At 40.7% G+C, this 17,909-nt stretch overlaps 1 protein-coding gene across 7 annotated transcripts in view; it reads left to right on the top strand.

The window, feature by feature from the left end:
- The window catches only part of fat3a (FAT atypical cadherin 3a), a 183,660-nt gene that overhangs the window by 93,614 nt on the left and 72,137 nt on the right, over positions 1-17,909 (top strand). For 4 of the 7 annotated variants that reach the window (XM_025897978.1, XM_025897979.1, XM_025897977.1 and 1 more), the window contains 4 exons: positions 7,665-7,940; positions 8,348-8,558; positions 8,646-11,395; positions 11,512-12,883. In XM_025897978.1, coding sequence (XP_025753763.1) covers positions 7,665-7,940; positions 8,348-8,558; positions 8,646-11,395; positions 11,512-12,883 — 4,609 coding nt within the window. The remainder of the gene's footprint in view (positions 1-7,664; positions 7,941-8,347; positions 8,559-8,645; positions 11,396-11,511; positions 12,884-17,909) is intronic. The other 3 variants (XM_013267033.3, XM_019345095.2, XM_019345093.2) reach the window with 1 other exon arrangement.

Here is a 17,909-nt window from a genome sequence, read left to right as displayed (position 1 = left end):
TGATGTGCTGCGTAGTGGCTAGCTACACAGCTATGGTTAGCATAGTATAAACACAGTGAAGCTGGAGGATGAACACTAACTTTTTTCCACTCAGTGAGGGTTCCCGATGGTTAGGAACAAATGTAATTGCATGGCAGGGTGCTGTTAACAGACCAAATTTCAGTCAGGAGAACAACTGTGTTACGCCCCACTTAAAAACGAAGTGTTGACTGGGGTGGGGGGTAACACAAAGTGAAAAAGAAAACATGAACTACTGGAAAATAGATGTCATTAAACATGATTTATTGCCCAAAACTACTACAGTAAAAATAAACACAGGGAAGCTCTTTTCTTCAGGGTCTCCAAGGCCAAAATAACAAACAAAACACCCCCTTTAGCTAAAAATCAAACCAAGAACTCTCTAACTAAAACAAAATACAATGGCTGAGCTCCCTGTCTAACCAAAACAGGAGAAAACAGTTGAAACAAAAATGGCAGAGAACCCCTACCTGCTTCCACAACGATGAACTAATTAACACAGTAAGGGCACACCTTTGCTTACAATAAAAGAAAGAAAAACAAAGTTTCACAGAGTTTAAGCTCTCTCTCTCTCTCTCTCTCTCTCTCTCTCACACTCACACACACACACACACACACACACACACTCACACACTAAGGCCTGCTGCCCAAAACACTATAGCTCACAGCTCTGGCAAAATGGGGGAAATGGCAGGGGTGTGGCAGTTTAGGATGGCAGACTATATGCCGTGGCTTACGAGCTGAAACACACCTCAGCTGTGGCTCATGAGGCAGACCTGCAACACAAGAAAAGGAGAAAAAAAACTCTCTCCCCGAGGGAGAGCCACCAGAGGTCAGCGACCGTAACAAACTGCAATATAAGTTTAGTCATTAATATACTGCTGCATGGGCTGGGTTGTAGTTACATTGTAAGGTTTTAAAAACTGAGCTTTAAAAGGAATAGTGATGATAAAAACCGAGAGAGGCCAGCAGTGATCACTGACTTTTTTAGGGGCTTGTTCAGATTAAATAGAGCAAAATATGAAGAATTAAAACATGGTAAAAACACAACAGCCTTAATAAATGTAGAGTAGTTTGGACCAGGAAGTAGGTTTCATCAGGTCATCACTTAAAGATTGGATATTCCACCTGTTGTGAATGTTTTAATGCAGTACAGTTGTTATTATTATCACTTGTAACATCTTCTTTGTGTCAGTTAAAATAAATAGCATTCATATAAGAAACAAAATTGTCTTGTGTAAACTGTATGTGGTGTTAAATACTGTACTTTAATGTCGGTCATAAGGGTGGTACTGGAAGAGCCATATATTTTATGAGGTGGTACTCATTGTGAAAAGTTTGAGAACCACTGCTCTAATATATACAAATCGCTTTTGGGTAATCTCAGTCTCTTACTGAACGTGCTCCTGTGTCTCAGAAAATAGAGACGACTCTGGCCCTTCCTGTATAGTGCAGTGGTGTTGTTAACCCAGTCCAATTTATTATCTATGTGTACTCCGAGGTATTTATAGTGATGTCCACATCAACCATCTGGATTGACACGGGCCCAGGGACAAGGCCCAGTACTCAGTCTCATGACCCCCACTGATGCATCCAACCACCTGAAAGACAAAACAGAGGGAGGTTCACAAACAAATATACAAATTGCCTATGTCTGAGGCAAGACACAGCCCCAGCCCACCCAAACTATCTTAACTGCTCCCTCTCCTGAGTTTTAGTCATTTTAAAGGATACTTAAACCAATTTGTGTCCAGGAGTTTTGATTTGGTCTCCCTCACACTGGTTGGGAGGTAGGTTGAATTATCAATTTTTAATAATAACTTATACCATTTTGGTAACAATTTTGGGGTACTGAAATTTATAAACTAAGTTATCCAAGTAGGTATTTGTGGTATGGCATGGTTTGTGATGCTGCTGCAGGTGCGATTGACCCAGCTGCGCAGCATCTGCATATCCCCACATAGCAAGCAGGTCTGGCCCAGATCTGGTATCAAGCCGGCACTGCTGGCTGACTTCTGGCATGACAAGAAGTATGTCATCCATGTATGGGCCAGGCCTGGCATAGATGGAACTGTCTATGTGATGGCATGCCATATCTGGCTCGATTGTGGTTTGGTTTATGTGGCCCAGGCCCATAGAAAATAGGTCTGGCCCAGATCCGGCATCAAGCTGGCACTTCTGACTGACCAGTGTCATGTCAGAGTGTATGTCAACCAGATGTGGGCCAGGTCTGGCAATGATGGCACTATTTATGTTCCTATTTTCCCATTTTAGTTAGAAGACCCAAATGCCATGTTGCAATACTATACTGCTATGGTAGCCAACGTTTCAAATGCAGGTTTAGCAGGTTTGTGAGTTTATCCAAAACCTAGTGACGGTTTACTCATCTTTGCCACTGGGTGGCTGTAAGTCAGCAGGTAGAGCAGGTCACCTACTGATTGGAAGGTTAGTGCTTCGATCCTTGTCTTCTCCAGTCTGCATGTCGAGAGTGTGAATGTGTATGAATGTAGTTAGGAGGCACTCAGTTTAGAGAAAGTGTGTGATTGGGTGAATGTGGCATGTTGTATGGAGCACTTTGAGTAATCCGGGAGAGTAGAAAAGCGCTACATAAGAATCAGTCCATTCACTGTCTGAACAGAGTTTCGTCATGTTACTTTTGCACTATTATGTTCCGGCACATGTTATTATTACATGGCTTGATTAAGGTACACATTAGGCTGACATCTGGGGCCAGAGCTTAAACTATTCTGGGCCAGCACAGGGCCAGCAGTGTGTCTATAACTGGCCCGTGGCTGCACATACCTTACACATGGCCCACATACCACAAAGAATGACAGTCCTTTCGTGGCCCAGATCAGGTTTGCCAGAGGTAATCCACACATGGGCTAGCACAGGACCACCAGTGTGTCTGCAACTGGCTTTGCGCTGGCCCATGTGTGGGCCACATCTGGCAAACTTATTTGTTTTCAAACTTATTTGTACTGGTTTATTTTTCCATAAAAATCTCCAGGTGTTTGAGTCTAGTTAAACCTGGCTGTAGAAGACAAAGGGCTGTAAATTCCTCTTACTTAACTCACATTTTGTAGGATTTATATTTGGTACTAATTTTGATTTGAATTATTGTGGATATGGATAAGCATAAGACAATGGGAATTTCATTTTACTTTAAAATCACATTTTAGTGTCATATTTATTGTTAAGTAGTATTTTCCCAATTAATTTATTTCTGTGTGCTGTTCCTATAATACTCTGCAATCGTGTACTTGGTGAGCAGTGGGACATGCATGTGCACTGTGGACAAATGATGTAACATCCCAAACAGATGGATCTGGAGAGCTGTAGAGTGTTTTGACTCAATTTATGAAGAATGAGCCAAATCCAAATTGCTTAAAACTGCTAAAAAAATTTCCAATTTACTCAGTCAAATTGTCTGCGTCTAAAGAGACAACTTTCGAATTTGTAGATGGAGCGATAATCTATTACATTAATTAGTCTGCTTTTATTAATGGCTGGGTGTCTACCCTTGATAAAACTTGTTTGATCAGGATGTTTTAACACTGGAATGATTTTTTTAATCTTCTGACAAAGGCTTTGCAAAATATTTAAAGTTCTACATTTATGAGTGAGATTGGATGGTAACTGGATGGGAGTGTAGGATCTTAGCCAGTTAATAGAGATAGGCTGATCATATTTAGGACTAAAGCATTCATTAATGGTAGGATTTCTTTAGCAATCTTTTAGGAATGGGGTCTAAAAACACATTCCTCCAAACATTGATGGTTTGGAGGAAGTATTTACTGAAGTTAACTCGGAAAGTTTAACTAGAGAAAGAGCCTAAATAAATATAAATGGTATCAAAGGCTGTACATAATGTAACGTCTGTGAAATGGTGTCACAAACCTGGGCTGCGTGGCCATGACAAACAAAAACAACAACCAGGAAAGCCCAATATAGTATTGTTCAAAAAAAAAAATTTAAAGAAAAAAACACAAACCATGGCGTGTTTAGTCAGTACAGTCAGTGGTGTGGATGCCTGCATGGATGAAAGAATGGTGTATGCAATGTTGTTTCATGCAGAACCAAGCCGAAGGCAACTAAAATCTAAAGGGGTGTCTCAAGGGGGAGCACGGGGAAGTACGGTGCCATGGTGGTTAACACTGTTGCCGCAGAGCAAGAAGGTCCTGAGTTCAATTCCACCATCAGGCCAGGGTCTTGTGTGGAGTTTGCATGTTCTCCCTGTGTTTGCGTGGGTTCCATAGAACCATAACAACATGGTGTATGCTGTACAGTGCAGCGAGGAATACCCAGACCTCTACATTGGAGAGACCAAACAGCCACTTCACAAGCGCATGGCACAACATAGAAGAGCCACCTCCACAGGACAAGACTCAGCAGTCCATCTGCATCTTAAGGATAAAGGTCACTCTTTCGAGGATGCCAATGTTCACATTTTGGACAGAGAGGACAGATGGTTTGAAAGAGGAGTGAAAGAGGCCATCTATGTCCACTGTGAGCGACCATCTTTGAACAGAGGCGGTGGTTTACGACACCAACTGTCTGCCATCTATAATCCAGTTTTGAGTTCCCTCCCCAGACGCCTTAACGCCCACTCACATCATGGGCCATCTGACCTCAGGAATTCACATGACAAGGTGGGGCCAGGTTTCACAATGAGCTCACCCGAAACCCTGGCTGGTTAGGTCCCACACCTGTTTTCACACCTTGGCTCATGTGATTAGAGGATCACCAGGGGGTCCTTTGTCCCTCTTTGGGGGGATACTCCCACTGGGTTTAAATCTGGGACTCTCGGCCATTTGACCTTAGAACTGAAGAAGCTTCTCGGATGAGAGGTGAAACGTCTTCAAGCAACTTAAAGAAGTCCAGACGCTTTTCTTTGCAAACTCCTTTGACTTCCATAGAAGTTGCGTGGAAGCTTGTTCCATAGAAGTGGAAAACTGAAGGCTCTCCCTCCCCTTCTACTTTTAAATACTCTAGGAACCATGTAAGCCTGCAGTGTGAGAGCGAAGTGCTCTAATGGCATCATATGGTACTATAAGATCATTAAGATAAGATGGGGACTGATTATTCAAAACCTTGTATGTGAGGAGCAGGATTTTGAATTTAAATCTGGATTTAACAGTGAGCCAATGAAGGGAAGCCAATATAGGAGAAATATGCTCTCTCTTTCTAGTCCCTGTCAGTACTCTCGCTGCAGCTTTTTGGATTTATTGAAGGTTTCAAGTAAATCCAAGTACTTCCTACTTGAGGCTCTCTTTTTCACAGGAGCTACAGTATCCAGAGTCATATGTAGGTATGAGGTAAAATTATTAAGATAATCGACCTCTGTTGGAGAAGCGTTCAGGTAGCTTCTCTGCTCTGTGTTGGTACAGGGCATTGAAGATGATAACAGTGGGTGAATGATATTCTAAAACTTGGTAACAGCAGTTTCAAAAAGACATCTACTGTGATGAAATCTACTCCCTACTGCTGTGTAATCATCCATCCATCCATTCGCTTCCGCTTATCCTTTTCAGGGGTGCTGGAGCCTTTCCGAGCTGTCATAGGGCGAGAGGCGGGGTACACCCTGGACAGGTCGCCAGTCTGTCACAGGGCTAACACATAGACACACAGACAACCATTCGCTCTCACGTTCACTCCCGCATTCACACTTATGGGCAATTTAGACAGCAGTTTATTAATTTCTGTGTAATCAATTATTGTAAATTTAAATGTTGTCAGGAAATTATCAGACAAAAGAGGGGTTTCAGGAAACACTGTTAAATGTTCACTTTCTATGCCATATGTTACAACAAGAGCTAGAGTGTGATTAAAGTGGTGGGTGGATTTTTTTTTACATTTTTACATACATACAAGCCAATTAAGTCTAATAACAGATTAAATGCCGTGTTGAGGCTGTCATTTTTAGCATCTACATGGATGTTAAATCACCCACATTAATTATTTTATCTGAGCTGCTAAATCTATCTAAAAATGTATTGGCTAAAAAGTCTGACAAATCAGACAGAAAATCTGTGTAATGCCCAAGTGGACGATAGATGATAACAAATGAGACTGGTTTTTGATTTTTCCAGTTTTTAAGTGAACTAAAAGTCTGTTTTGGTCCTTGGTTGATTAATAGGCTAGTGTGGAAAACTGACCTCTGATTCCTCCGATTGACATAACCGGGTGTCATTACTGCTGACTTGAATTATAATTTTACTGAATTTATGTTATGTTTACCCTTAGCCAGCAGTTTAAAATTTTCCTAAGTGTCGCCTGCTCCGGCTCCTGGAAGACAATTAACTATGATTGCTGGTGTCTCTAGCTTCACATGTCTAAGATAAGATAAGATAAGATAAGAACAGACAGGAGTGTCGCCAAGTGGGGAAAAGCGGTTAAACACATGAACAGGTTGGTGGTGTACCATGGGCTTCTGTTTAGGACTGCGCTTCCTCCTCACCGTCACCCAGCCATCCTGTTTTCCCAACTACTGGGGATAATCTGCTGGGGGACAGCTAGCAGGAGCTACGTTACCTTCGGCCTGGCTAAGCTACAGGTTTTTCAAGAGTGCGAAGTTGAGTCTTCAATTTATTGATCCTGGCCTCCAGAGCTGCAAATAGGCTACATTTATTACAAGTATCATTAGCGCTAAAGGAGGCCAAGATGTAACTCCCCTTCCTACTGCTCCCTGCAGGCCATTGCTGCCTCCCCCTGGAAGTGGGTACTTGGTGATTCTTGGGGCTACTCACGGTGGCTTGGAATATGGCCTGCTGGGGCTCCTGTTCTTAGTTTTTGCCAGGATTGGCCAGCTTCTGACATGGTCAGCTGCCAAGGAGGCCATTTATGTGAAAAGAGAAAGACCATCTCTAAATCAAGGAGGGGGCCTAAGTGTACCTCTTTCACTATCATACAATGCTGTGAGCTATTCCCCAACTCTCTGTGAATAGTACTCATGGTCATTGATCAATGGTCATGACAATTTGCATATTAACAATCATGAAACTGACCTCATGACCCATTGTTAATCAGTGGTGCTAGGTTTGGTTATTATGTGAATGTACTGTTTATAAGGCTGAGGAAACCTGCAGTCAGTTGAGATTGAAAAAATCACTTAAAAGAGTGATGAAACATTTCTCCCACTTAAAACACTATGTCCAGGTGAACAGAGTCAGCTTTCTGTGATTTCCTTACCTGGGTGATTGAGCATACATCAAGATATTTTTTGATGTGTTTTTCAGGAAATAAGACCAGTTTAAATTGTTCATCTCCTCAAGTTTTTACTAACAATTACTTTGGTTGATTACTGCTGATTGCTGCTCAATTGTGCAAAGCACATATGCCTACAATTACCAACATGCAAGCACACATGATGCCATTATCTTTGGAAATAATTTAAGGGAAAAATTGTGTGCTTAAGATTCAACTCAAAAAACACTGATATGCAGCTTTCAAAAATTTTGTTGTGGGAATAAGAGGGTGGTGTGTTTCAAAAAGCAATTTTGAACTGACAAGCTTTAGTTTAGTTGCAAAATCTTTAATTATAAGTTATATAAATCTGAAGACTTCATTGAGTTTATATCTATAATTTTTAAAGTGTGTTCTTTCTTTCTTTCCTTTTTCTCTTGTTAATGTCCCTCATGTTCCAGATTCACATTACTGTCATGGACAACAATGACAATGCTCCCATCTTCTTCCAACCAACTTATGATGTCATTGTTTCTGAAGATACACCACCTGACACTAAAGTGGTCCAGGTTCAGGCATCAGACCGTGATAAGCATCACCAGTTAACCTACTCTCTGCAGAGTTCCATAGACCCAAACAGCATGGGTCTGTTCCGTATTCATCCCACCCAGGGCACTATCTACACTACTCAGAGGCTTGACCATGAGGCCTGTGCACGACACATTCTCACTGTGATTGTAAGATATACTTTGATCCATGAGTTATTTTTGGTCTAAAAGTCTGTATCATAGAATTGTATTCATCATACAGATAGTTTTCCTGTTTTAATTATGCAAGCACACAGTAATCCTCCGTTTGGGCTGGACTACCTTTTGGTGACATCAGCTGACTAGTTACATGGTTTACAAATTACACCATTCAGTAAACCAGTATCCACATCTCACTGCATCATTAGAAGTTACATATCTAAATTTTAAACTACTACATAACACAGGAGACATATGTGTGGTTAAGGAGAGTGAGGAAGTAACAGTTGTAGTCTAATGACTTGTTTTTGTAGACATTATTTAGACTATCATATATCTTCATCCTATACATATCATTAAAGAAAACATTTAGGTTTGTTTAATCATTTTCTCCACAGGTAAAGGATCAAGAATTCCCATACAGAAAAGATTTGGTTCGTGTACTAATAGAAGTGGAAGATGTAAATGACCACGTACCCAATTTTACCAGTGCTCTGTATGAAGGCTCAGTATATGAGTCAGCAGCAGTGGGATCAGCTGTAGTCCAGGTGACTGCCCTAGACAAAGATAAAGGCGAGAATGCAGAGCTACACTACTCTATTGAAGCAGGTAAGCTATGGCAACTGAGTACTTGCTCCTACATATGTACATGGTTTGAACGTTAATTTGATATTTTGTCTATTATTGGGGTTTTTGGGGTTTTTTTCTCTTCAACAGGAAACAGTGGAAATACATTCCAAGTTGAGCCAGTTTTAGGTGTCATCACTGTTGCACATGAGCTGGACTTATCCAGCATAGGCCATTATATTCTCACTGTCAGAGTAATTGACAGTGGCTCCCCCCCACTTTCCACTACCACAATAGTGCGGATTGCTGTCACTCTATCTGATAATGCTGGTCCAAAGTTCCCTCAACCTGAGTACCAAACTGAAATCATGGAGAATGCATTGGTTGGGACCTCTGTTAGTACAGTCAGTGCTGTCAGCCAGTCCACCCTCAATTATGACATCAAGCAGGGCAATACCGATCATGTTTTTAAGATAAATCAATATAGTGGAGTGATTACTACTCAAAAATCGCTTGACTATGAGACTACAACTTCTTACACACTGATAGTCCAGGCTATTAACATGGCTGGCATGGCCTCCAATGCTACTCTGTTAATCCAGGTAGTGGATGATAATGACAACCCACCAGTGTTCCAGGAGCTTCACTACCATGGGAGTATAAGTGAGGCCGCACCAATTAACAGTGTAGTCTTAAACTTAGATGGTTCACCTCTAGTAATAAAAGCCACTGATGCTGACCGTAACCAAAATGCACTGCTGGTATACCAGATTATTGAAGACACAGCAAAAATGTTCTTCACCGTGGACTCAGGAACTGGCTCCATCAGAACCATTGCTAATTTAGATTATGAGACCTGTACTATCTTTCATTTCCATGTACATGTGAGAGACAACGGAACGCCACAGTTGACAGCGGAAAGTCCAACTGAGGTCACAATACAAGTGATTGACACAAATGATTCCCCACCTCGCTTCACCCAGAGTTCTTATGAAACAGTCCTGTTACTCCCCACTTATGTTGGAGTTGAAGCACTTCAGGTTTCAGCTACAGACCCTGACAAAGATATCCCTGCAGAGCTTATATACTCTCTGACTGATGGAGAACTGCAGCACTTTGGCATCAAACCTTCAAGTGGAATTATTGTAGTCAAAAACAACAACTTTTCCAAAGAGCGCTTCCGCTTCAGTGTCAGAGTTTCAGATGGTAAATTCTCTAGCATGGCTTTGGTGACTATACTTGTCAGAGAAGCTCTAGACTCTGGCTTCAGCTTCACCCACAGTATTTACTCTTCATCTATTAAAGAGAATGTATTGAATATCACAAAGGTAGCTGTGGTCAATGCTATTGGAAACCGTCTGAATGAACCAGTAAAGTACAACTTATTGAATGCTGGTACACATTTCAAAATTCGCCCAACATCTGGAGTCATTGAGACCACAGGTATAGCATTTGACCGTGAAGAGCAAGAGTTCTATGAACTGGTGGTTGAAGCAAGAAAGGAGCATGACCCTCTACATGTGGCTAGAGTCGTAGTTAGAGTCCAAGTTGAAGACATAAATGATAATGCCCCTGTGTTTGTTGGACTTCCTTATTATGCAGCTGTTCAAGTAGAAGCTGAACCAGGATCACCCATTTTCAGGGCCATGGCAGTAGATGGTGACAAAGGAATTAATGGACAAGTATCTTACTATCTCAAAGATGACCATGGTCATTTTGAAATCAACAGGCAGACAGGTAGTCTCAGCCTCAAGAGGTCTTTTGAGTCTGATTTGTCCAATGTGGAATACCGAATGGTAATATATGCCAGAGACAGTGGTTACCCACCCCTTTCATCTACAATAGAGTTTCCCATCACTGTAGTCAACAAAGCCATGCCTGTTTTTGCCAAATCATTTTATACTGTTGCTGTGAATGAGGATGTAGCTGTGCACACACCTATCCTTGGCATCAATGCCTCTAGCCCTGAAGGACAAAGCATCATCTACACAATTGTTGATGGAGATCCATCCCTACAGTTTGACATTGGTTTTGATACCGGAGTCATAAGTGTCATCCATGCTTTGGATTTTGAGGCAACATCATCTTACCACCTGACTGTTAGAGCCACAGACTATCTTACTGGTGCCCATGCTGAGGTTGATGTAGATGTGTTTGTCCAGGATGTCAACGATAATCCACCTATCTTCCAGAAAATGACCTACAGGGTAGTTTTATCTGAAACAGCCATGATTGGAACGCCAGCACTCCAAGTAGTTGCCACAGACAAAGATTCTGAGAAAAACAGTGTTGTCCGCTACCAGATCTTCTCGAATTCACGTAATAATACAGAGTACTTTCATATTGACAGTAGCAGTGGATTAATCCTGACAGCTCGTATGCTAGACCATGAACTACTCCAAAAATATGACTTTATTGTCAGGGCAACCGATAATGGTTTTCCACCACTGAGTAGTGAAGTGTCTGTGACAGTCATGTTGAATGACATAAATGACAATCCTCCAGTTTTCAACCAGCTGCTCTATGAGGCATATGTGAATGAGTTGGCAACAAGGGGTCACTTTATAACTTGCGTCCAGGCATCTGATGCAGACAGCTCAGATTTTGACAAGTTGGAGTACAGTATTTTATCAGGAAATGAAAAAAGGAATTTTGCAATAGAAAAAAAGACGGGGATAATCACACTGTCCAGCCACCGTAAGCAAAGAATGGAGCCTGCCTATAGTCTCAATGTTTCAGTATCTGATGGGGTGTTCACCAGCACCGCACAGGTTCATGTAAAAGTGTGGAGGGCCAATCTGCATAGTCCAGTGTTTGGACAGAATATGTATGGGGCGGAGCTAAGAGAGAATGCTGCTGTGGGAACCAAAGTTATACAGGTAGGTGCAGTAAGGATTCATTAAATTATAAATTAAAAAGAAATAACATTAAGTATATTAAGTAGCTATAAAGTATTTTTCTGAATTGACTAAGATGATCAAAATTTTCATTTCAGGTCAAGGCAACAGATGCAGACCCAGGAGAGTTTGGGCTCATAACTTATTCCTTTGTGAATGATGTTGGTAAGGACAAGTTTAGCATCGATGCAAATGGTCAGATCTACACCACAGAAAAACTTGATCGTGAGGATCCAGCTAACAAAGACATTGTTCTCACAGTGGCGGCCCAAGATTTAGGTGGACGAGTCTGTTACTGTACAGTACAAGTTACTCTATTGGACGATAATGATAATGCACCTTGTTTCCGTGCCACAGAGTATCGAGCTTCAGTGAAATCTGATGTAGCTCAAGGTTTTTTGGTGACACAGATTCAGGCCCATGATCCTGATCATGGCATTAATGCTAAAGTGACATATTCACTTTACAGTGAGGCAAATGTACCAGTGGTAGATATTTTGGAGATAGACCCAGACAATGGATGGATGGTGACTAAAGGCAGTTTCAGCCATTTCAGAAACTCTGTATTATCTTTCTTTGTGAAGGCTGTTGACGGAGGAAATCCAGTCAGACACTCTCTAGTGTCTGTCTATATCCATGTTCTTTCTCCAGAGACTTTTATTCCATCCTTTAGCCAATATCATTATTTATTCAATACACCAGAGAACACTCCTATTGGTTCAGTCATAGGAACAGTTCACCTCAACACTCCTCTTGAATTTACATCACTCTCTACTACTTTTGCCCTGGTTAATGGAGAGGCTGGTGAAAACAACCAAGATGGTGTGTTTGTGGTGGAAAAGCATACTGGAGTGATCAAGCTTGATAAGCCTTTGGACTACGAGGTGATCAAAGGATACTACTTCAAAGTCACTGCCACGGCACAACAGGCTAAGCTTGATTCGGTGAGTTGTGTTGAAGTTGAAGTCAAGGTATTAGATTTGAATGACAACAAACCAGCTTTTGAGGCCAACTCATATGATACCACCATTATGGAAGGAATGCCAGTTGGAACCAGAATCATTCAAGTTCAAGCAAGAGACCCAGATTCTGGAGCAAATGGCCAGGTAACATATACACTTGGTTCATTAATCCAGTTAAAAGAGGATTCAGACACACTGGTCAGCACTTTTAGCATTGACAGCAATACTGGTTGGATCACTACACGCAAAGACCTGGATCATGAAACTAGCCCCTCGTACACTTTTACAGTGGTGGCCTCAGACCTTGGGGAGACCCTGACTCTTTCCAGTACAACCACTGTCACAGTTTCATTGTCAGACATCAATGACAACCCTCCCAGGTTCATGGAGAACCACATCTTTGGTTCTGTTCAGGAGAGTGACCGCCCAGGAGAGGTTGTGGCTGTGCTGATAACTAGAGATGATGATAGCTCTGCCTTCAACCGTCAAGTCAGCTATCACATCACTGGTAAGTCCCAAGGCAAATATTTTTTACTGCATTGTTAAGGAGTAACCGATAGAAAACAGAAAAAAACTTAAATACATCTATTAATTAAATCAACAGTTGACATTAGGTAATTCAATTCAGAGCACTTTATTTATATAGCACCAAATCACAAGTATTTTACACTGTCAGGTAAAGACCTTACAATAACATACAGAGAAACTTGCAACAATCAAGCGATCTCTCCAACCCCTTTTTGAGCAAACACTTAAGTAAAATGTATTTATATAGCACTTTTTACAGAAAAAAATCACAGTGTTTCACAGTAAAAAAAAATAAATTAATAAGAATGTAAAAACAAAAAAAATAAATAAACAAAATTTAAAACAAAATGCAAAACAACAACAATGAAGACAAGCAAAAACTGGAGTGATATTGATCTTCTGTTGGTACCAGTTAAGTCTTGCTGCAGCATTCTGTACAGTCTGAAGGTGATCCAAAGCTGTTGTTGAAAAAAAATCAAAGGACTATTATAATAATCCAGTCGGGATAAGAAAAAGGCATGAATAATCATCTCAAGTTCAGCCTTTGAAACCAGTAGTTTGATTTTAGAAACATTCCTTAGATGATAAAAACAGTTCTGAACCAGTTGTTTGGAATAAAATGGTAAATGGACTGGTTTTTATATAGTGCTTTTTCTACTCTGAGCACTCAAAGCGCTTTACACAACTTGCCTCATTCACCATTTCCCACAAGCATTTTTTTCTGTGCTCTTTCTATCCAACACTCATTCATGCACCAATGGACGAATTAGAGACCAACTCAGGGTTAGTATCCTACCTAAGGATATTTCGCATGCACACTCAAGCAAACGGGGATCGACCCACCAACCTTCCGATAAGTAGGGGACTGGCTTTACCACCTGAGCTACAGCCACCTCTACGATGATGCTGATGCGACATTGAACTGTCAAACATAACACAACCATTTGGTGGTAATGGGAGGAAGGTAGGACAAAAAAACACATTGTGGAAGAGAGCGAGAAGTTAATAATAGGTAATGATTAAAGACATAGTGACTCAAAAAAGGTGAGTGAAGAAGAGACACCTGGTGCATCATGAGTTGCCTAGTGCAGTATAACTAAGAGAAGATTCAGGCTGAAGGTGAAGGCTCTGCCACTCATTTTACTTTTAAATATCCTAGGAACCACAAGTCCACGGTGTGGCAGCAAAGTGCTCCACTGGGGTGATACAGAACCATGAGGTCTTAAGATAACCTTTAAGAAACCTTATATGTGGGAGGAAGGATTTTAAATTCAATTCTGGGTTAAATAGGGAGTCAATGAAGAAGCCAGTATTGGGGAAATGTACTCTCTCTTTCTAGTCCCTGTCAGTACTCTTGCAGCACCATGTTGGATCAGCTGAAGGCTTTGTAGTGAGTTTTTCAGGCAAGCTCGTGATGATGATGAATGTAGTTTCCACTGACCAACATTATGTTTCTAATATTTCTCTGGCTCTTCCTGTAAAGTGCAGTGGTGTTTTTAAGCTTGTCCAGTTTATTGTCAATTTGTACTCCAAGGTATTTATAGTGCTCCACTATGTCCACATTGACTTGAATCCACATGGATTGAAACAAGGGTCACTGTTTCCTGGTCTGCCTAAGGTCCACAATCAGTTCCTTGTCTTTGTCATGGTGGCTGCTAGTATTTTTTTATAGAGCCTCAAACCCTTTTTTCAGGCTAAATGAGGATTTTCAAAATTGGTGAGATCCTGTTTTCTCTCCAGCTTATGGGTTATCTGCATCAAGCTGCACGTTTGAGAGTTATACCAGGGAGTCAAGTACTTCTGATTTGCGGCTTTTTAAGCCACAGTATCCAAAGTTGTAAACACTGAGGATGTTTTCTCTCTTTTTTTTGGTCCTGCATAAGGGTGAACCATGGAACCAGTTAGGTTTAGGATTATGTTACAATTTTCAAAGTGCTGGGCAGGATCACACTGGGTGGCACATTATACTAGCAGCAATCATAGCAGTGCTAGTGCTATAATTACTTTGTGACTGTGACAGAATTTTAAAATTCAATTGGTATCAAAAGATAATAGACTCTTACTGTGGGATTCAGGAAACAAATGCCATCTTTCAATATTTCTTGATGTCAGCCTGGGATATTCTTCGCATGAATAAGGTCCAAATCTGCAGATCAAATCTAAAATATTCATAAATTATTATACAGTATGGATAATGATTGCTCTCCAAGTGCATGTCTGATTAAACATACTGATTTGGCTGATCAACTGGCAGTGAGCTACAGGAAAAAACAACATACTATAATTAGATACATTTAAAATTCATTAAATCTCCTTAACCATAAATCTTTATAGAATATGCAATTGAGTTATTACTTTCTGTAATTTTTGCCAATTTTGATAATTGAAATAGAATTTCCTTTATATAGCGCCAAATCACAACAACTGTTCCCTCAAGGTCCTTTATATTGCAAGGTAAAGAACCCTAAAATAATACAGTGAAAACCCCAACAACAACCCATAAGACCATAAGGCAGAGCCTTCGGCTTTTGAGCCCTTCTTCTGTGTAAGACGCACCAGTTTCTATTCAGGAAATGGACACCTTGTCGACTTTAAAGACTAGGTTTAAAAATTGGTGTGATTGTAGCATAGGAGGATGGAGCAAGTCATTTACTAATTGGAAGTTTGGTGGTTCGATTCCTGGTTGCTCCAGTGTGCATACCAAATATCCTTGAGCCATATACTAACCCCTGTGATCCATGCACTGGAGTGTGAATGTGTGTAAATGTCAGAAAACACTTAAGCATAAGGGGAAAAATTGCATGTATGAATAGGAATAAATTAAGTATTTTGTGTAAAGCCTTTTGAGTGCTCAGTTAGAGCAGAAAATCGTTATGAAAAAACCAGTCCATTACCAAAACTTCCCTTTTGCTAAACAGTGTAGTTTGAACTGGATCAGGTGACACTGAATCTTTCCTTTTCTTACACTGCAATAGGCTTAGGCTTCCCATGATTCACTATTCACTATTTCATGATGCAGTATTTTTTCCTCAATCACCTTATTCACTTTATGTTCTTGTACACCTCTCTGCATCATTATGTAATTTCAAATGCAACATTCAACTTCAAAACTTTAGAGTCAGCTCCTTCCCTGCTTGTATCTGTTCATCGTCTAGTTCAGTCTGTTGTCGTTGTGGACTTGTACTCTTATGTACACCACACTGACATTCTGTCTCAGGATAGTCATGGGCCATCTAGTTGTACTCTTTCTGAGGTTGGGCTCTCTGGTCTTATACCCATTCAAAAGCAGATGATATATCTCTGACCATTCCACAAAATCTTCTACTAATACTCTCCTCCTGCATATCACTAATATTTCCAACCTACTGCATAATCATCTGAATATTTCTGTAGAGGGAGGTCCTGGAGGTGTACTGAAAGTCTGAAGTATAATAAGTGAACAGGAATTGAAACAGTGCAGCCCCTTTCTGGAGCTCCAGTACTATAAATCACAATGTCAGATAGAGCACTGCCAAATCTTACATACTGTATACTGGACGTGATTACTGACATTTCCTGTATTTTCTCCCTGAGTGACACTGGTTAGATTGTGTTGAAAAGCTTTTGTAACCTACATCAACTACACTGTCACATCCACCAATTGCAATAAAATATATATGGAAGCTTCATAAGGGCAACTGTGGGTCATGTGATAGAGAGGGTTATCTACCAATGGTGGAGTCCACACACTGAAGTAACCTTGGGCAAGATACTGAGCTCATTGTATCCACTGGCATATGAGCACAAGAAAGTATGCGTTTAGGTGTAGATGATAAATGTGCTGTGTGAATGTATTTGTGACTGGCTGAGTAAGGTCTGCAGTAGAAAATGGTTGAAATTTTCAACTGAATAGAATGGTGCTATAGAAGTATCAGTTTTTTTGTTTAACATAATCTGCCTTTGGATCCTCTTTCACACACTCCATTCCTGACACAACTTTAAAAACAAGTGGCCTCGAACTTTATTTGATATTCTCTGCATCAAACTGTAAAGGTCAGCAATGAACCCACAAACAACAGCTGATAGCAGTGTCATTCTCTCTGTTGTGTCAGCCTTTAATACTAGTTCTTATAGTTGTTTGTTTCCCAGAAACTTTATATGCAAGTGTCTAATAATGATGCTTTTATTGTTTTTTGGTATTTAGCCTAACTCTCGGCCCCCGGCTGTATGTGATACACCAGCAGATTAAAAAAAAAAACTGCCTGGTTTACACATCCTTCATGTAAATGCTGGTAGCTTGCTACCTAACATGAATATGATTGAATTCTGACTGTTCCAGAGAAGTCTTGGGAAGCTGCTCAAGTCTTGAAGATCTGCACCTACGCAGTTTGAAATTACGGACCTAAGTAATTAACCTGTTTGGAAATCAGTCTATGGCTGTGGTTGGCTACTATTGGCCACTATCTGCTTCCCCTACCACAGAGCCTTCTCTAAGGCTACGTTCACACTGCAGGTCTTAATGCTCAATTCCAATTTTTTGATCAAGTCCGATTTTTTTGTCTGCTTGTTCACACTACAAATAAAATGTGACCGCAAACGCCCTCTAGTGTGAACCCTCAAAGCAGCCCGCATGCGCAAAAGAAGACGTCACACACAATGTGCTTTGTTTAGACCCAGACCAAACAGTATTGTTTGACTGATGGCCCTTAATATAAAGACTTGTTTTGGACTTTACGTTTCCCAATTTTGCTTTAAGTTGTAAAGTTATTTTGTTATTTACATATGGCCTAATAATTATCCTTATCACTGTTTTAGAGAGGAACGGTGCTTCAAAGGATAGTTGCAGATTTCTGTCAGAATCTGCAGATTATACAGTACAAATAAAATGTTCACGTTTCTCCAACGCTGTCTTCCAAACAGTTTCACTGACATCTACACTGGATGGCCAGGAAGCGTTCACGATGTCTTCTCAGGCGCTTCTCCGGCGCTGATAATTGGCATCTGTCTTGTGTCAGTGACGTAAAAGA

This window comes from Oreochromis niloticus, linkage group LG14 (assembly GCF_001858045.2).
Source record: "Oreochromis niloticus isolate F11D_XX linkage group LG14, O_niloticus_UMD_NMBU, whole genome shotgun sequence".
In the NCBI taxonomy this organism is placed as follows: Eukaryota; Metazoa; Chordata; class Actinopteri; order Cichliformes; family Cichlidae; genus Oreochromis; species Oreochromis niloticus.
The sequence above is the reverse complement of the archived record's forward strand: the minus strand, read 5'-3'. Positions and strand labels throughout refer to the sequence as shown.